The sequence below is a fragment of the Choloepus didactylus genome, chromosome 22 (genome assembly GCF_015220235.1).
Source record: "Choloepus didactylus isolate mChoDid1 chromosome 22, mChoDid1.pri, whole genome shotgun sequence".
Classification (NCBI taxonomy): domain Eukaryota; kingdom Metazoa; phylum Chordata; class Mammalia; order Pilosa; family Megalonychidae; genus Choloepus; species Choloepus didactylus.
This window is the reverse complement of record NC_051328.1, coordinates 26,556,000-26,576,719: the sequence shown is the minus strand read 5'-3', so window position 1 is coordinate 26,576,719 and position 20,720 is coordinate 26,556,000. Positions and strand designations below refer to the sequence as shown.

The window sequence follows — 20,720 nt, the reverse complement described above, 5'->3', positions numbered from 1 at the left end:
AATAAGGCATGGCCCAGAATTAGGATATTCTGTTGTCTTATATTTGCAACATGTATCTAGATGGGATTGGCATTTCTGCAAGGACTGAGTAGAAGGGTCTATTATGGAAAGCCTCTTTCTTGAAAATACCCCAGGAGTTAGTATGTCAGGACCCTCAAGCTCTCCCCTATAACACACACCTTGGTTGTGTCACTGAAGACAAGGTACAAGAGAGGTTTCAGAGGAGACTGTTCCAATTGGAGGCCCCATCACTGATCTAGTAAGGTAAAGGACAAGTGTACTCTAGCACTGTGGAGGCTAAATGGAAGGCAACAGAAGTTTCCTTACTGTTAGAGAACTGTGAGCAGGAAGCTTCCTACCTGTCCAGCACGGGAAGAGTTGGGTGGTAGCCATATAACAAAGCTCTAACTGGTCCGCTATTTAAGGCTGGTAGAATCACCTAGAGCTGAACCCACCTGTGTTGGATGGAGTAAAGCCTGGCAAGGAGGGGCTGTTGAGGCCAGGGAGCAACACAGGAGGAATGCCCTGGAGCGCTGGGTATGCTGAAGGAAGGTTAAGAGCCTGAAGAGGGGCGTTGTCAAACATCCCTTGCTGCTGAGCTGCCAGTCCAAGGACCTCATTGGCCTTTTTAATCCGGTCCAACTCTTGTTGAGCCATCAGTTGACGTACAGTGGCTGGGTCGAAGTATTCTTTCTCCTTGTCCAACTGGCTTCCAATGGTGTCTTTAACTTTGGAGATATGCTGTTGGGAAAAGATATGGTCACGTACAGACAGCCGAGCGCTGTACTTGATGCCACACAAAGTGCACTCTGTTTTGGGTCCCTCATAACTCGTTTGGTTTATACCAAAATGCTTGGCCATGCTTAACTTGGACTTCTTTTCTTTTGCCCGGGCATTCTGGAACCAGACCTGAACGACTCTCTTTGGCAGTCCAATGTCATTGCCCAGGACTTCACACTCTAGCATGGTAGGCGTCCTGTAGTCATTAAAGCATGACTTGAGGACCTTCAGCTGAAGATTGGTCATTTGTGTGCGAAAACGTTTCTGCCCCGGCCGATCCCCACTGTCTCCAGATTTGCCTGCCGACCCACTTGCACCAGGACTTGGGGAACAGGGATCTGCAAGGCTTGAGGTTTCACTGTAGTCTACTGTGCCTTCATTGTCATATTCCTTGCTGTAAAAGCTCGGGGCTGGGCTGACCAGACCAGATGACAACCGATCGTCATATTCGGACATTGCTATCATGGCTGCTTTGGTCAACCCTTCATTGGGGGCTGAAGAGGATTTGGTTTCAGTTGCTATTCCTGTTGCACTGTCATTATCTGCATTGCCCTCATCTCCAGTGGTGGTATCTGTGATTGCCGTGTTGACAGAGGAACAGTCATCGTTGTCCAGTTTCGTTTGGTCAAAATTTAGATTAACTGAGGACATGGAGGGACTTTCAAAGTCTTCAATCCCTTCCACCTTGATGGAGGAAGGGCTAAGAAGAGTTCTGGGAGACAACTCCATGGTTTTACTCACAGGAGAGAGGGGAACGCCCTGGCCATCACTACTGCTTGGGGGTAGGTGGGAAAAGCTAGTTCCATCAAAAATATCTCCTTTCATCTGTAGGCCCCCATCACAGTCTAATAGCATTGCAGACAAAGTTAGGTTGTAGCCAGCTCTCTTGGCTTCATGCCAGTGACGCGACCGGATATGAGCCTCGAGGGCAGTCTTGGCTTTGAAGAGTGCTCTGCAAAAAGGACACCTCCTATGGGCCTGGGCTGGGCCCACAGCCCGGAACTGTCCTTTTCTTTCCCGAGCCCGGGTGTTCTGAAACCAGACTTGCACCACACGTTTCTTCAAGCCCACCTCATGCGCAATGTGATCCAGCATCTTCCGAGTTGGATTGGAGTCTAGTAGATACTTTTGGTAGAGAATTTCTAGCTGTTCCGGTGTAATAGTTGTCCTCAAACGCTTATCTCTCTGAGGTTCTTCTCCTCCTGTGCCACTGTCGTTTTCGCCAGGGCTTGCACTGGCCTTTTCCTCCAATTTCCTCTTCAGAGTGTTCATTGTGGAGGTTGGAGTTGAAGGGGAAGTGGCTGAGCTTGCTGGAATCTGAGGTATGGCCCCAGAGAGCAGCTGGCTTGCCAGGAGTGGGTTACTAGGGTCAAAGAGCATGAAAGGCATATCCAGTGACCTGTCCAAAAATTGAGGGTGGATGAACTGATTCTGTGCACTGAGGAAGTGAAGCTGCTGATGCTCCTGCCAGTGCTCAAATGATGGAAATGCCAGTTTACACTGGTCACACTGGTAGGGGATTAGCTGAGGAGGTAAGTTTGCCAACTGTTGAGGAGTTGATGTGTGGAGGGGTTTGAGGGACAGGTGGGAGAGCTGGGAAGGACTAGGGCTCGACTGTGGTAAGGGGCACTGAGGAGGGGGTGCTTGTGGAGGAGGCTGTGGTAACGAAGGGGGAGAGGCCAGCTGAGGGAGCTTCTGCTGGGGTGCATTTGTCTTCTGCTCGGGCTGGTCTTGCTGCTGCAGCTCTGGCTTTGGTTGTCCTTGCTTTTCTTGGGTTTGGTTTGGCTGTGCGCTGGGAGGTTCAGCCTGCTTTGGTTTCTCATCACTCACCTCTGTTTTTGAACCAAAGTTGGCCAGTTCGTCAGCTTCTGCTGTAAGCTGCAAGAAAGCAGAGGAGGCTGTATTGGCTGATGGCCCTGGGGCACTGTAGGCCTGTGAGGGCATGGGGGTGCTGCAAGAAGAGCTAGTGGGAGTCACGATTTCCATGGCATCCATGGAATCTTCATTTTGGCTGTCATCCTGGCCCTCCTCATCCTCATCTTTGTAACACAGTTTCTTCTGGTGCTTGATGAGATCAAAGATCCGCTGAAACACCAGGCTACATTTTTTACACTGGTAATTCAAGTTGCTTGTTCGAATGTATCTATCATTAGTAAGTTCACGCCGCTCTCCGTCTTTGCCCTCTCCCTGATTCTCATAATTTTTCCTGGCCTTCTGACGGGCATTTTGAAACCACACCACTATGACCCGGGTTGGAAGGTTCAGTAAGTTAGAGAGTTGCTCAAATTCATCATCCTTGGGGTAAGCATTAGCATCAAAAAAGTCCTGTAGGACCCTCAGCTGATAGTCAGTAAATCTTGTTCTTGAAGACCTCTTGCTTCCCCAGTACTCCTGCTTCTGTGGTTCTGGTGAAGGGGGCCGGGAATCAATCTTGAGCTCCTCCAGGCTGGTGATGGGAGGATTGCTGAAGTTGTAAGGGGAGTCCTTGTTACGCTGCCGCTCTTTGAAAAGAGTGTTTCTGAACCAGTGCTTGATCACTTTCTGGGGCAACCCTGATTTGTCTGCCATCTCTTTGATCTGCTCTTCACTAGGGGAGTTGTTAATATCAAAATATTGCCGCAGGACGCGGAGCTGGTCATCTGTGATCCTGGTTCGAGGCCTCTTGTTCTGCTGCTGGAGTAGGCTTGGATTGAGCTGATGCTGGTACAGTTGGGCCAGGTCTGCAGGCAGAGGTTCCACAGGGCCGAGCTGAGGTGGCAGCTGAGCAGGCAAGGTCTGCAGTGGCATTGTCTGCATCATCAGTGGTGAGAAGATGGGCAGCTCCATTGGCATGGAGAGCTGGGTGAGGGGAACGGATGGCTGGGTTGATGCAATCGTAGGAGAAGTGATTGGTGGAGCTGAAGCAGGAATGGCTGGCGTGGAAGCTGGCTGGGGGGGTGCTGCAGGAAGAGGAGGAGGAGGGGGGGGAGGGGGAGGAGGTGGTGGGTCTGGGGTTTGGGGCCTCAGGGGGTACAGTTTATCATAGTGCTCTCTGTACTGTTTGGCAAACCTCTCCAGCTGTTTAAAGGGAAAGTAATTTTGGTGAACATGCTCTTGATGACTCTTTAAAATCAAGATGTTGGAAAAGAACTTGCCACAAGAGTCACACTCGAGCTTTTCCAAATTCTCTCCCTGTTCTGTCTTCCCATTCTTCTTTTGCACCTTCTGCTTGTTCTCATTGTACTGAATGACCAGCTCAAAGCCAAAGTTCTCTAGCAAGGCCTTGGTGGAGTTCCCTCTGGCATCTGAGGCAATGCGTGGAGGAAGCACAGAAGCCTCAGAACTAGTCCCTGGTGCCAGCTCCTTCTTCTCTTTGGCTTTCAGGGCATCTGGCAGCGATTCCTTCGGTCCCAGCTTGCCTTCTCCACACTCGGCACTGTCCCTCTCTCTCTGGCTTTCTTTTTCCTTTTCTTTGATGACCAATTTGTTTTTCTTTTCTGGGTGCTGGCTTGGCTGAAGGAGGGCAGAGTGACCCTGGGACAAAGAGAGCTGGCTCTGTTGCTGCTGCTGTTGTAGGATCTGTTGTTGGTGGCTTTGCTGGGGGATCTGAACCTGAGCTTTTAAATCTTCCAGCAGGCCTGGGCCTGTGCCAGTCAGCGTCAGTGCCCCACTGGTCACTGGCAAGCTTACCTCTGGGTTGAGCTGGAACTCAGCACTAGGGATGTAGAAAGGAAAGAGGAGATGCTGCTGCTGCTGCAGCTGTAGCAGGGTCTCAGTGGTCATGGGGAAGTGAGGAAGGAGGGTGGGGTTAAACAGCTGAGACTGGATCAAGGCAGCCTGCTGCTGTAGCTCCTGTTGCAAGTGAGCTTGAACTTGGGCCTGGGCCTGGGCCAGTGTCTGTGCTTGATGCTGCTGCTGCTGCTGCTGCTGCTGCTGCTGCTGCTGCTGCTGCTGCTGCTGCTGTTGTTGTTGCTGCTGCTGCTGCTGCTGCTGCCTGGATGCAATCATATCTGCCAGCTTCTTCCGATTGGCCTCCTTAGGCTCTGAAGAGGAAGGAACGCTGGCACTGATGGGATTCCCAAGGGGTGGCATCACTACACCTTCAGTGGACACTTGGCTCAATAAGTTAGAACCTGGAGTGATGCCAGCACTGCTTGCATTGGTAGTGGTAAAGGTATTACTGCCACTGGTGCTCACAGGACTTGGAGTGGAGGAGCTTAGGGAGACACTGCTGCTGTTACCAGTTCCATTGCTGCTGCCACTTGCAGCTTCCAGCTTGGCTGCTCGAGCCTTGGTTTGATGTAACACAGACCTCATGTGGATCTCCAAAGTGGAACTCTGGCTGTAGGCCACATTACACGTGTTACACTTAAAAGGTTTGTTGTCTGGGCTGCTGGTAGGTTCTGGTTGACCAGTTGCTGATTCTTGAAGGGCTCTCTTTAATTTATGCAGATGGGAGACAGAATTGTAGTGCACTAGTAGGATATTCTTTTGAGTGAAAGATTCTTTGCAGACAGTACACTTGTAAGGACGAGAAGGGTCTAGAAATTTCTCCATGGTGAAGTTGGGACCTTTTCTGAAAGGTAGAGCTCTCTTTGGCTCTGAGCCCAAGTCTTCTTGTACTGACCCTGAGTCACTGCCTGTTGGGCTCTGTTTATCTTCCAGGTCACTCTCTTCTTCCTTATCTTCCTCAACGATTATGGTATGGTCCTCAGCCAGTGTAGGGTCTCCCATTGCCAGGAGGTCCCCATTGACCAGAAGGCCACCATAAAGCTGCTGGATGTCGGCCTCACTCAATTCCAGGTGGCTGGTCTCAAGGTGTTTTTTCAGAGCCTGGAAAGTTCGGAAACTGCGCTGACACAGACAGCACATAGTGGCAGCTCTGATCACATGGTACTGAGAATGAAGCTGCAACTTTTCAATAGTCTTAAAAGCCAGGCTGCACTGATTACAGCGGTACTTGTACACATGGCGATCGGAAACAGGCAGCTGTGGCCTCTTGGCATGAACCTCATTGAAGTGTGTCTGAAGGGCAGCAGAAGTTTTGAAAACCTGGTTGCACCCCTTCTTCCAGCAGAGGAAGCCTGAGTCTTCTTTCACAATGCTGGGGTCAGCAGGAGAGGGTTTCAAATCTCCACTGTGCTCTGCACTTGCTGATGGCAAGATGTTCTTTCCCAAATCTTCTGAGGTTTCTGTAAAAAACATCAAACCCAAAGGTAAAGAAGGCTTTGATTCAAGGATAACATTCAGAGCTGTCTGCCTAGCAAGGCCCACTAATGTAGAATCTAACAGAAATCGCTCCATATAGTCTCCACCATACCCTCACCCCTACCTTCTTTTCCCCCTGGAATATATATTATAAATATGGTGCACATGAACAGAGATATGTAAAAGGAAAATACAAAGAAATGCCAACTCATAATAGGCCTACATCAGTACCAAAGATCTAAAAGTCTTGTAAACAATACATAAGCCAATTCTTGGCTCAGAATTCTCAATTCCTCAAGAACTGGTTTAAAAGATTACTACTCATCTTAGACTAGATTCTCCTTGTCACTTTGCCTTATATGTAATAAAAGCACAGTGGATCTGAATCATAGAATATGTGAATTAATGCTATCCTAAGTTGTAGGGAATTTATAAGAATCACTATACACTATAATGTAAGAACTTTTGGACTATATTTAAGCATTTAATTTCTTATTATAATATGACTTATGACAGTTATCTGTGTTCAATAAGCAATGAACGTTCAAGTGGCCAATTATTAAAATACATTAACTTTTTTTCCCCCCTACAATGAGATCATCACACCCATAAATTGCCCTCGCCCTTTTTCAGGTCAGCTGTCCACTGCCTAATACAGAAAAATAAAAGGGAGACAGCTGGGCAGTGGTATGGCTGAACTGTTCCCAACTGAAATCTTCTGTGCTTATAAGAGTAGGAAAGTACAGGAGAGCTTCATAAGTGGAGGTCTACTGATCCATCAACTAGATACCACCATATTGCACCAACAGTATACACATCTACAGCAATGTTCTTTGCAAATACACCTCTATGCTTAATCCTAAGGCAATTAAAAGACTTAAAGAAGAACACTGTGCAGAGGCAGCTCCTAGAAAGACAACTCATCCAGTACCCCCCCAAATCACTGCACATGTTCCACAACGCCCTAATAATTCAGTCCTCAGAGAGAGTGTTTAGCAGGTTAGGATGGTGGATCTACAGGCCTACTGACTGAGTCTCTGGTTATTCACTTCCTAATTGTATAGTCTAAGGGAACAAAATTCACTGGTTCTCACACTTCCTTTCATCTTTAAAACGTATGAGTAATATGCAAATACATGCCAAAAGCCAAAGTATAAAATAGCTGAACACAGTACCCTTTCATCTCCTGATCAGCTCCATTTGCTTTGGAAGATGGTAAAGAATTCTTGAAACCCTTACATTTTAGCCCAACATTTTTTTTGTTTCAATTCCCAGGGGTCAAGAATAATGATACTAACCAGGCTGCTTTCCTGCCTCCTCCAAATTGGAACTTCCGTCTCGATCTGGAACAGCTGCTGGGAGGAACATGCTGCTGGGCATCACCATTTCAGGGGTAGTCACCTGAGAAGCAAGAGAAAGAGCAACGAAGAGAGTCAAATGGGGAGGAAAGAGAGAGAAAATAGAGAACTGTTTAAAAATTATTTAATAAGCAAAATTAGCCTTCACCAGTGTAAAGCTGGAGGTGTCACTTTTCATAGCTCACTGAAGATTCATGTTTATTAGACAGTGCTCACATCAGTCAAAAGTGTTTCTACGGTTACATTCTGGACATAATTAGCAGTGCACACTTGAAGAATAATCTTATTATTAATATTTTTCCCTTATGCAGAATTTTGACTTTGATCACTGACAATGTTTTGTCATGGGCTGTGAAACTTCTTGTGCAACCAATTAGGTAGATAAGTTGAAAGGCCCACCTTAAGCTGCTGAAAACATAATAAGGGCCCTAATTAAATCATACCTAGTAAAGTACACTGTAATCTCGAAGCAGGGAGTATTGTAGTACTGTTTTCAAAATGTATTCAGGCAAAAAGAGGAGGGGAATAAGAGTGAAGGAAAGGGTAAGACTAAGATGAGAATAGAACAAAGGGAAGGCTAAGGACATGCAGACACACTGGCAGATTTTCCAGGAAACAACATTTTGTAACCCTTTACAAGCTGAGATCAAGAGCAGACAAGCACTCCCTGTGACTCACTGAAGCCAGGATTTTTTCTGGAGTTTTTGCCTGAGGTACACAACATCAGAGGGAATCTCGGGCCAGGATCCCAGCCACAGAGGGTGCCTACACAGTATTCTACAACAGGGCAGCCCCACCTTGATCATGACCATTGTTCCCTAATTCAGCAATTCCGGAGTAAGCTTGGACCATAATAGCTACACTTTTAGGTTAGATCCTCAGACGCTCTGGCCAGAAACCTGCCCAAACTATATGCATGTGATAAGCATAACTTCAAGGTCCAGTGTAAGGATAAAAAGTTCCTAATTTTAAAAGAGGCAGTATCTCTTTACCTTCTATGGGGGTGGGAAGGAAGGTGAGGTGATATTCCCAAATGAATTAGAAATCATCTCCCATTGATGGCAGCCTGAGAAATGGACTGACCTAGAGATTACAGGCACAGCAACTGCAGCCACCACTAACATTTCTATTTGGCACCCAGCCCTACTTTGAAACATTATTTTTTCCATCAAACATAACTTTACCAAAATATCGTCACTTCCTATTGCAAAGACTGAAACACCCACATTTATTTTCAAAATTAGGTCACACTTTAAATAAGTTACTATTAGTTTTTCAGGCTTTGAAGATCATGGTCTTGCTCAAACAGCTGCTGCCAGGCTCACCAGTATCTTCAGTGACAGACTCAGTTCCTGGAAGAAACCTGGACAGCCGGCCCACCAACACCAGGAAGGTAACTTCTATCACAGAGGCAGTAGAATAATTTCAGCAATGCAGATGCCAATAGGCATGAAAATTAAGCAACAGGCACTAATAGAGAAGGGCTCTGAGAAACTTGTGTTTACAAAGAGCAGGTGCAGGGCAGGTGGAAGTGTGTGACAGTATTCCTGCTTCACAGACATCTGCACCCTCACACAAAGCTTGTCAGCAGCTGGTTGAAGCTAGCTGTTGATGAATCGTTAGAAATGGAGCGGAGCTTGCCAAACTCATTCCATCTATTTTTTTAATAGAAAGCAGTTCTGACCAGTGTGGTTGGGGAGTCCAGCGGGAATCCAAGAAGTGAAAGGTCACCGATTAATTTATAGTCCTCAGCCAGGGGGAGGCACGAGGTTGGGGGCAATAGGGGGAGAAACGGAAAGGAAAAGAGATTCCCCCCCACCTCCTTTCTCGGTTGTAGCTGCAGGATCAGTCCTTTTCTGGGATCTTTAGGAATTATGAAAAATGAATCATGAGAAATGAAAAAAAAAAGCCCAACAGAGTAAAAAAGAATAAAATTATCTAACACCTCAGCTGCACATCATTATAGAAAACTGTGGGCTTTTTATACACATTACAGTAAGGCAGACATCCCTTCTAACAGACTCAGTACGACGGATCAGTAATTGTTTTCATACACTTTAATTAGAAAAACTCAGATGGCTATGAATAATAATGGAAAAGAGAGACTTTTGCACTTGAAAGGTTGAAGTCAATCAAGTGTGAATGACGGCAAAAAAGAAAAAAAAAAAAAAAAGACACCAATTCATCAGCCCTCTGTTGTCTCGCTGCGACTTTAATCATAATTCCTGATTGGGATTCAAGAAGGCAGTAAGCAGAGGTTCTTTGTCTGCCTTCACCTTCCATCAATTAACTCTCCCCGAAATATAATCATCAACCTCACATGCTCCTCTGCATCTTAATCTGGGCCTCCAAACCTTAAGTCTCGCCCCATATGTGTTTAAGTAATTACTTTTATCTACCTGCATCTTCTCATCCATACTATACACCTTTCCCTGGGGAAAAAAAAATAGTTTGGTTTATGAAATTTTAACAGGCAAGAAATTCTCAGAAGGCAAAGAGGAGATCCCTAAAGGGAAGCCTAAGAATCTAGTAATTCTGGTGAGGCAAATCTGTACTTATGTCTGAAGAGAGGTTGAGAATGGAAGCTGCCTTGTTGCACAGGCTATTAGAGGGCCCCCAATGATGGAAAGTTCCCCAGCCTAAATCCATTGCTCCCTCTCCTGCCAGCTTACAGTATGTTTCATTCAAAGGTTGCTTTTTCCTAAGGAGCCATAAATATAATCCTGGCAACAGAGCTCAATGAGGATCCCTTGTGCTCAATGTGGGAAAGGAGAGGTGGCCAAAGTTCCTTCAATGCTTGCCTTGGTATTGCCTTTATTTTCCACTCATACGTGGCCACCAAACTGCATGGAAGGTTCAGCTTGTTCCAGCCACAGTCTTTAATGGACAATTGAAAGTCAGTGGGAAAGTTCATCACTCAACTGTGCTGGGCCCAGTTCTGTAAAGTCCTTCTCTTTTGCTAGGAGCATTGGAGCATGTACATACATGAGAAGACAAAATGTGGCTCAAGTGTGCCCAAACCTTAAAGGTCCTTTTATAACTGGATCCCATCACTAATTCCCCCGCACAAACAGTACACATATGTATTCTTTTTCTGCCTGTCACTCCACCACCTAAGTCATGGACTCAAAATTAAACAAGATTTTGGTCAGATGATAGTACACAATAGACCTAAACACTTACACTTTGTAAAATGCTATCTGATCCACATAGATTGATTCTTCTAATAATCTGTACATCTGTAACAGGAAATACTTTAAAGTATGTCTCCCATGCTTGAGCTACTAATGTATAGTAGGGACCTGAGAATATTAAAACTGATTTTAACAAGGAATAAAAGATTTTGCTGGTTAAGAAAATTGAGCTTATTAGAGTCATTGCTTCCTCAGCATTTGGGTCTTTAAAGATTGGCCTTGGCCATGCAAACGGCAGCTCCATGGGATCTTCTTTCTAGACTGCCTCATGTGTTCCTCCTCCCCCTTCTGAGGCAAGTCAACCATATCCCTCCCCAGAGTATGCAGAGCCAATGGGAATGTAGGAAGAAAACCATCAGCTGAGTTGGGGTGCTGAAAGTCTGGAAACAAACAGTGGCTCTAACATCTTAAGTAAGCAAGTCTCATAAAAGAAATGGAGATCTACTCTGATGCTGAAAATCTTCAGGCTTAAGCGATTCCAAACAACTCAGCTGTTGAGAAGCAAGAGCCTTGAGTGACTCTTGTTCATCCATTCATTTGAACACAGTTCACTGGACACTGTCCAGGGTCCCTTGTGCTGCATGCTTATGAGTAACAGAGCAATACCAGATCCCAGTCTCTAAGAAGCTCACAATCAATAATTAATCTTTTAGAGGTCATAAACCCGAGAAAATCTGATGAAAGTTGCAGACCCTCAGAAAAACACCTATACACCCAGAATACTGCAGATAATTCCAGGGAATCACAGGGTCCCTACAGGGATATGCATGGACTCAAGTTAATAGCCTTTGATCTACTAGAAGAGGTGACGTAAGTTCATAAATACCTAGTTCCTGTTACCTCCTAGCTTGGTTTATCATTATTTTAGATTATGATTTAATACCTTTTAAAATTTGTATTAGGTGAGTGGAACTTGGAGCCCCAAGGACATACCTTATAGAGCCCAGAGTCTTAGATGTGGGTCCGATCCCCACCATGAGATTTGGGAGGGTCCTCAGATATTTATTGTTACTCAGGAGAAGGAGGTAGAGTTATCAAGAAACCTCTCCTTTCTCCCAGTCATGCATATGGAATAAGCAAATACAACATCCTGCACAGCCAAGGGGTACAAGTTCTTATGGGACTGTTCATGCAAATTCACCTCTCAAGGCTACTCTCAGACAGGCTGGCCTCAGATCATTGCAACCAATATGTCCCATGTGTTGGAAAACTGAGATCTTTTCTTAGAAAAAACTGCTGGTCCTGTTTTCTCAGAGACCCTTATCCCTACATTGCTCACCTAAATCGGGCATCTTTCTGAGAGCCCTACTATCCCCAGACTCTAGAGGAAGCCCTGAATCGTTTACTTTTTAGTGAAAATCAACAGAATGAAGAACCTCAGACAGAGGGAAAAATAGGGGAGATCTCAAGAATTCTTCCCTGGCATAAGTCTGTCCAGTCCCTACATCGTTATAAACGAGATACTGTTTCTGTCCAAAAAATATAAGCATGAAGTTAAAACCCAACTGCTTCCAGGACTAAGCATTCTTGCTAGTGGTTATGTCTAAAGCTGAATGCTCCTGTGAGGGTCAGTTCCTCATTTCTTCCCCTAGCTGCTTCCCCTAGTCATCAGGGCCCACCAGCTGCTCTCTGCCCTTCTGAAGTAAACAAAACAGCTGTCTGTTCACAGAAGAGCTTTGGAGGCTTTTTCCCTTCCTTTACTACCTTCTGAATATGCCAGGTTCGACACTGGACCATGGGGTCCCAGGAGACCTACTTTTCCTCTCTCGTCTTGTTTCCTTTCTAAAATGTCTCCTGTATAGTCTGATTTTTTAAAAACATAAAATCCACAAGGAAAAACTACAGAGCCACATTAACATTCATTTGGGCCAAAAACAAATGTAGCCTTGAACCAGATTTTTAAAACTGGGAATGAGAGACTGAAAAAAAGGGTGGGTGGGAGAACAGGAAACACATGAACAGTTATCACACATACACGCTTACATGCAGAAGAGAGCTGAGAAGAATGAATCAGAGAGAAAAGCTTCATTAGACTCAGAGGCAAGCAGTGGCAGTGTACCAAGGTCACTTCTAATTTAGACCATCTAATTGGCAAACAGGGCTCCAAATGGCTATCATCTCACAGGGCTTGGAATTAATGAAGCCCGATTATTTTCATTACCTTCCTCTGAGATGGAAACAAAGTGAGACAGCGGGTACTCAGGCAGGTGTGACAACCCCAGGGCCAGTGGCTACTAGAGACCCCAGTGTGTGTGTGTGTGTGGGGGGGGGGACAACAGAAGGCCATCCTGTCCCAAAAGCACATAGAAGCACAGGCAACACATGGAGCTTAGAGATACAAAGACCTGACTGAAAAATCACAGAAGATTTTATGCTCTCAAAAGACAGTTACAGAGGAAACCGCAGGCAGTGTAGAGCCTGAAGCAGGGAAGTCTGTGCTTGTACCAAAAATACAGAATAATTAAGAACTACCAGTGGGAGAGAATAAAAAGAGCCAGAGAAAAAGGTGTTCCTGCTCAGGAACCAATCCCCACATCCATTTTGAGACCATATTTTGTTAAGTAATCAAGGAACAAAGAAAATTTCCCCCATATTGATACTTCAGGATCACAGTGGTGTGTCCTTTCACTCTGAAAGACAGTGATCAATTGGAATAAGTTAAAAGTATCGAAATGTCATGGTAGGTAGGCTTTCCAATTTTCATTTAGGGACCAAAAATATGCCCTCTTTCCCTCAATCCTCCCTCCTCAAAAGATTGGGAAAATGAGGGCACAGAGCAGCAGCTCCTACCTCTCTACCACCAATAGGAAATCTCCGGCTTCTCTGTAAACAGGTGAGATTGAGTTATATGAAACTGACATTAGAGGTGGCTCCCAACCAGATCTGGAGCAGTACTTGTCTCATCTTCCTTAAGCTTTGCATATGCCTTCATTGCATGTAATATGTGTAAAGACACCATTTGGAGCCCTGGTGCCATTAGGCTGAGCAGAATGAAGTGCTGTGGGTGCAGTTTCCACAGTGGAAGGCCAGTGCTGCAATTGTTCCCAGTGGAGAATATTTTTCAAGCCCCCTCATCAGTAAAAAGAAGGGGGCCCATGGAAGACACAGATACGAGATGCAGAGCATAAGCAAGCAGCTGTTACCATGGCAACAGACATATTAGACACTGCAGGTTCCTGAAAGCTGTCTGATAAGGTATTATTAAATGAAGCTTCCTCAAAATGCTCTCCTTTTACAACTGAACGGAAACACATTGTGAAGAAAGTAATCTATTTCTATTTATCAGAGTGGAATTTACTTTTAGAGGGACCAAAACCCAATTCAAGTTAGATCCTGAGATCTTAGACCTAGTCAGTAAAAATACTTCCCAGAATTTATAGCTCTGGATACCCTAAACACAACCCCTTGTCTGCCAGGGATTATCTATTTGTTGGATTTTGCCAGCTTTTCCTATTCTGAGCCTACAGCAGCTAACTCAGTCAACTCATTTGGCAAGGAAGAGGATTCACCCCTCTTACTGGCAGTCATCCTGGCCACTCAGGGACAAAGTAGATACAACGTATCCTCTTGGAGGATGTATTACTATAAACTGACCATTTCTTAATGATATGGTCTAGAAAACAGATCTCTGATTTGAGAGCATTTCTCATCATGCTGTTTTCAGTTTCTTCTGCCCAGGAACAAATACAGATAGTCAGAAAGCCTCAGTACTTTCCCAGGGCCAACTTTCTAATCAAATTGCAATAAAATACCCTCTTGGGGTATGATTTTAACCATATGTTCATTATAATCACTTAGTTGTAAAATAATTGCCAATTCTGTTTTAACATCAAACTTTTCAGAGGAAGGACAATGGCATATGTTTTGATTCATCAGCTGCAGAGACCAAGATCAGGACTCCAGTCCTCAAATAAGATTCCAGCCTTGCCCCGTGGTATGGCCACAAATTCCCCTAACCTTGGTTGCTTGTCTTTTCCTGCTGAACTAAAGGATTTGGTGGAAATGTGTTATTTGGCTCGATGCAAACCCTCCTCATGACTTGAAGCACCAACTCAATACTGACAGCCATGCGATAACTCCATCTCCCTATGCAAAGAGTGTGCAAAATCATCCTTACCTTTATGTAAAGAGTAAAACCCCATGATTACAATTTACATTTCCCACAACTTCCAACATATTCCTGAATCCCTTAACTTTCTCCTGTTGCTACCAAATTGACTTCCTATAACCAGCATGTTTCCCACAATTTGTACACTTTTCAGAACTGTCTTGAAAACACCTCTATTCGGTCTGCTGTGGAAAGACGAGGCAGACGGGTCCTTGAAGGAGCACATTTCTCCCACATAATTATGTGCTCAGGGGTTCTTATAGACTAGGGTTTCTTAACCTGGTTTAATGGATGAGCTTCAGGATGTCCTCATGCACAATTTTGTATATACAGAATATAGATGCAGGGTCTATAACAGTAGTTGTCAAACTTTAGTGTGCCTACAGTAACGCAGCACAGCTGTTAGCTTTCATAAGCATCTCCAAAAGTTGAGAACCACTGCTTGAGGAGATGGTAGCTAGTGGGTAACTCCCAGAAATATATTATGGGTTGGTACCCAAGCAAATGCAGTAGTAACATTCTGCCCCTGAAGACTTTGTTGGTAGATGAAGAGATTCATAATGACCACGAGACTCACTACTTAAAATGCGTCCTACTACTGCTGTTATAAAAACATGCCAAACAATAGATCTTTAAAATATAATTTATACTCTAGTCCACAGGGATGTATAAATGAAGTGGTTTACTGGCTATTGTAAACCAGAAAAGCAAACTACTATAGGCCCACAGTTCCTAGACCAGATTTATTCTAAAGAACAGTGTAGTGAAGTATTGAAAATGCCTCCCTCCCCACACCTCTTTCTGGTACTCCAAGCCCCCATGGCTCCAGGCCATCAGCTACTTCTCTACCACAGAAGGAGAGAAGTGGGAATGAAGCCGGGAAAATCCTGTTAAATTTCCAAGGCTGGTGAGATTGCTGAGGAAACGTGTAACATAGAAAACCACCTATCCACAGAAGGAAGTTTCCCCTTACAAAAAATCTTTTAACAATGTTCATCAGTCTATCTGAAAATACCCATTGCAAGTGAATTTACACTTGAAAATCTTTGAAACTTACGCTAGGTTGCCTTTGAGTTTCCATTGGCTGCTGAAGTTCTCTTGATATATCATCAGTTATATGCTATTTATAACTAAACAACATTCACAAGATTATTCAATAGTTTTGCGTAGTGAAATGGAATGGAAAATGCCTAGAGGTTATATATCTGTGACGTGTATGTTAAAATACAGAATTCTGAACAAACTACCTCTTTGGGAATCTTCATACAAAAACATGATCAAATTAACTTTTTATCACTCCACTGCTGAAATAATGCCAAATTAGTTACAGGTGAGAATAATTCTTTTTGGCGGCTTTTCCCCTACTGACCAATAGGGGCTTTTGCAGCAACCTAGCACAGATCAAAAGTGGGATGTTAGAATCACTTGTAGCATTTTAAAAAGGTTACACATTACATTAGATTTAAATCTTTATACCAGCCTTGTAGGCCATGTTTATAGAGGCCGTGTTGAACCCGGCTTTCAAAATCTGCAGGGGCAGCAACATCATGTTCAAAATGCAGAGCCCACATTCATGAATCAACATGTAACTGCCAACTGACCATTCTCCTGCTTTGAAAACTAAAGTATCCATTTGAGAAACTCTCACAATATTGGGTCACACACCTGGAGTGGTGGGTTCAAACCTCAATTCTGCCACTTAAAAGTGACATTGATTTTAGGTTCTAAAGAATTGGGGTAGCTGGTGGTAGATACCTGAAACTATCAAACTACAACCCAGAACCCATGAATCTCGAAGACAATTGTATGAAAATGTAGCTTATGAGGGGTGACAATGGGATTGGGAAAACTGTAAGGACCACACTCCCCTTTGTCTAGTTTATGGATGGATGAGTAGAAAAATAGGGGAAGGAAACAAACAAACAAACAGACAAAGGTACCCAGTGTTCTTTTTTACTTCAATTGCTCTTTTTTACTTTAATTACTATTCTTGTTATTTTTGTGTGTGTGCTAATGAAGGTGTCAGGGATTGATTTAGGTGATGAATGTACAACTATGTAATGGTACTGTGAACAATCAAATGTACGATTTGTTTTGTATGACTGCATGGTATGTGAATATATCTCAATAAAATGAAGATTTTAAAAAAAAAAGTGACATTGAGTCAATTAACTACTCTGAGCCTGAATTTTCTCATCTGTTAATGGGAACACATTAAAAAAAACAAATTTAAAAAAGAAAAACAAAAAAACAGGGTTTCAGGATGAAAGGAGACATAACAAATATAAGAGCAACCTAGGACATGACTTGCTCAATAAACTTTGGAGAATCTGCATAACTTAATAATTTCATCACATAAATGGTAAACTAATCTATGTGTCTGCATCCCGAGGGGAGAGAGGGTGCTAAAAGGGGTTGAGAAACACGTATTTATCACTTTGGGTCATGGTCATGCTCTGTCTAAGGCACGTTCTGGAGAACAAAGGTTACAGAACTAGCACAAATTTCCAACATTTCCAACTCGACACTGGCTTTCTATTCCAGCTACATGGTATCTGGTCCATGCTACTACACCCGAGGAAGGAAAAGCCACGGGGTCCTGACCCTGGCTGCCTTACCGTCATAATGAGCTTGTCCACGCAGTCAGGTGCCACGCTGTGGAGGTGGGTGAGGTGCAGCTGGAGGTGGATCTTGTTGTTGAGCATGTCCTGGCACAGGGGGCAGCGGAGCATGGGCTGCACTGAGTGCTGCGTCATGGCGTGCACCCGGATCCGGTTGACGTCAGCGTTGCTGTACTTGCAGTAGGGACACTGGTACATCTGTGGGGAACACGCCCCCCCATCTGGCTGAAGCTTCACTTCCCACCAGCAAGTGCGTCTACCCCAAGCCCACCCAACACACAAGTTCATTTCCTACCAGTGCCTAAAGCACACCCACCTCCAGCAGAAGCCCCCTTCTGCCCTCACCTGCTCTGGTGGCTTGGTCTCCTCAGATGTTTTTGGTCGCTTAGAAGAGAGAGGAGACTCCGAGCTACCTGGGAAGGAGATGCGCTTGGAGGTTGCAGGAGAATCTGTCAGCTCCTTCTCTGCTTGGTTGGACGATGCTGGAAGAAAAAATGGAAGATGTAATACAGCAGCCACACCAGGCCAGCTCCCAAGAGGGTTTGTGTTGGGTGAGAATCGACATTCATTTATAGCATTCAGGATTTTCTTTAAACACCAAAATTCAAGAAGGATGAGCATCCGGACTGACTTATCAAACATGTTGGAAAAGAAGCAAGTGTTTTATTTTTTTTCTCGTTCGTGAATTTCAGTCACTTCTTTAACAACTGAACACTAGGAAAAGAAGATAAAGAAATGGAGTAAAAGGTTCTGAGTTGGATTTATACAGTCTTAAACTAAATTCTGTCTGTTCTGACCTCCCCCAATCATGAGACCGTCGGCTGGCTTCTAAAGGGCAGTAAAGCTAAGGGTGGGTGGGAAAGACTGACCCTTTGCTTTGCCAACCACTTAGTTAACCTCAGTACTAGACATGCTCTAATTTCATAGATGTAATAAACTAAGCACTTACAACTTTATTGTACCAGCTCTTTGAATCACAATATTACACATCACAAGCAACATGATATGATCGGAGAAGGGTTCACATGGATATCTACATACCAATACATGCAAAAATCATGTTTGGGTTTAGCAATTCACCCTTGGGGAAGAAGTAACTGAAGAGCATAACCAGGCAGGGTCCTAATCGAAGTTAAAACCTAACCAATACTACAGACACAAGAGTTTATTCAGGGTGGGTGGTAAGAGGAAAAGTTTCCTATCTGCTTGCCCAAACAAATGCCCTATGCACTCTCTTCCCCACTCCACCAAAAATAACAAACTACTGATTAATGAGGAAACTCACATGAGATTTAAGTAGCAAACAGTGGGTATGGAAATGTTGGTGGAAGTAGTTCTTTTAAGCATAGAAATGGATCTGGAAGCTTTTGATGAGAAACAGAGAGCTAAGGGTTTAACAAGGCTAAGCAGGGCTCCTCCAGCGTAGTACAAATCCCAACATGGTTGGGTTTGGTTATTCCAAAACCTGGTGACTCTCTGATGGTTGGCTCACTCGTTTTTGATCTGGGACTCCATTTTTCAAAACTTTGCTAAAAGCAATGGGAAAAAATCCCCTGGAAATGATAGTTTGAAAATATAATCCCAACTGCCCTCATCGCCAAACAATTTGTCTCAGCATTTAAGTCACTGGTCTTAAAAGCCAAATTTTTAGTCCTTGATGAAACTGCTTTTTTTTTCTCACCCTGTCTAGCTATCTACCATTTATTTCTACTTTATGCTTAGCTTTGAAATTTGTCTGATGTGGACACCAAGATGCTGTCATTATAGACATGTACTTTACCAAAGAATTTTAGAAAATCAATTTTATTCATTAAAATCATAAGGCCACAAAATAATTTTGAAAAACCTGCTAAATGCAGGAAGTGTTCCAGGAAGTTGGTACACTTCTCAGAATGCACATCTTGCGACCTCTTACCCCAATATCTTGGTAACCTGGTCTACATAAGTTTGTAGGCCATCTATTATTTAAAAAGTACAAGGACAAGCATATTACACACAGACCCCTCCTCTTCCTCCTCCCAACACACACACTCATAACAGTACTTTAATCTGTCTCGAATCGACTTCAAACCCATTTTGCTCTTAATGGGAGATATTCATTTTCACTTGAAAGGTAATACATGACGGCTGGATATTTAATGTGATGGACTGGCTGCCGATTAACTCGGTGCTGTAACATTCTAGACTGGTTCCCCCATGGCCCACTTCCCATCTCCTGGCCCCTGCAGACCTGTTCCTGAAGAACCTCACGTCACAGGTTTTAGACACCGCAGTCGGTGGGGCCCTTGCCTGAACACTCCCCACCAAAGGAATCTTCAATTAATGTTTAGGGACATGTTTTGTTTCCCCTCCCTAAAGGTCCCATATTCTCCATCATTTTCATTTTTGCTTACTGGTTATCGTCTATATGTTAACTATTTAAATGCATTCCAAAGATGGGGGAGGAGAGAGAGAAATCAGGTGACACTTTAAATGTTTGTCATAACCATTGCTTTGCCTTCCCTACTCCCACCCCCCAATCGAAAGACATTTCGTCTCAGTGCTTCTAGGTAGGAAAGAGCTGCAGTTTGTTCCTCCTTGCAGCAGAGGCAAACCAAGCTACAGATTCTATTCCAAACACCTATCCCTGTCTTTTCATTCATTAGTCTGACTTGGAAAAACACCTGCTTTCACAGGACAGTAACTCTTCCTTTGCAAACAGCCATCATTCTGCCTGCCACCCTCTCTTTGGAATGACTGTCAGTTGTGCAGTTGATTGGCAGTGCAAATCAATGGGCACTTTGGCTGAGACCACCCAACTCATCTCCCTCACTCAGAGCTGAAAAGCAAACACAGTAACCCAGTGCAACATCAGCTTCCTTGTGGGACCAAAGAGTCCATCCTTTTACTTCAATACCTTACACATAATGAATGGTGACGAGGTTGCAAAGGTGAAGAATTCTGGTTTCAGAAGCCACTATTATTTCCCTCTGCAAGGAGAAGGGAACTTTTTTTTTTTTTTCAAACTCAAACTGCTCTGGAATTCTAAAGCTTCCTTTGTAAGCTCGAGCTAAGGAGTCCTTACATAAAGTGTTTCAGAAAATAAAATCAGCACTCACGCGTTTCTCTTTCTCCCCAGTAACACAGCCCTGCTGTAATATGACATACTGCATCCACTGTTGCAAAGGCTTCTTGGGTTCATCTCCCTTCTATCCAGGACAACCCACATTTAATTATTTGATCGAATCTGTCTAGAAGTGGATAATAGCCACCTGCAGCTCACTAGTCCTTCTCTAAAGATAAAGCCACGGCATTCTTGTTACAGGTTTCGTTGGAAGACAAACACCCAACTACCATCACATTGTTTTTTCCTGGGTGATGTGAGGACTGTGCCTAAAGGTTAACTATAGCTGACACAGCACCCCCACCAGCTTGACCTCAGACATTAAAACATGTCTCTCCAGTTGTATAAAAATGTAGCTTATGAGGGGTG

At 44.1% G+C, this 20,720-nt stretch overlaps 1 protein-coding gene across 3 annotated transcripts in view; it reads right to left on the bottom strand.

Moving 5' to 3' along the window:
- ZFHX3 (zinc finger homeobox 3) overlaps positions 1 to 20,720 on the bottom strand; it is a 281,010-nt gene that overhangs the window by 8,936 nt on the left and 251,354 nt on the right. For all 3 annotated transcript variants that reach the window (XM_037815539.1, XM_037815540.1, XM_037815541.1), the window contains 4 exons: positions 17,594 to 17,730; positions 17,246 to 17,446; positions 7,266 to 7,368; positions 456 to 5,951 (listed from right to left, as the gene is read on the bottom strand). In XM_037815539.1, coding sequence (XP_037671467.1) covers positions 456 to 5,951; positions 7,266 to 7,368; positions 17,246 to 17,446; positions 17,594 to 17,730 — 5,937 coding nt within the window. The remainder of the gene's footprint in view (positions 1 to 455; positions 5,952 to 7,265; positions 7,369 to 17,245; positions 17,447 to 17,593; positions 17,731 to 20,720) is intronic.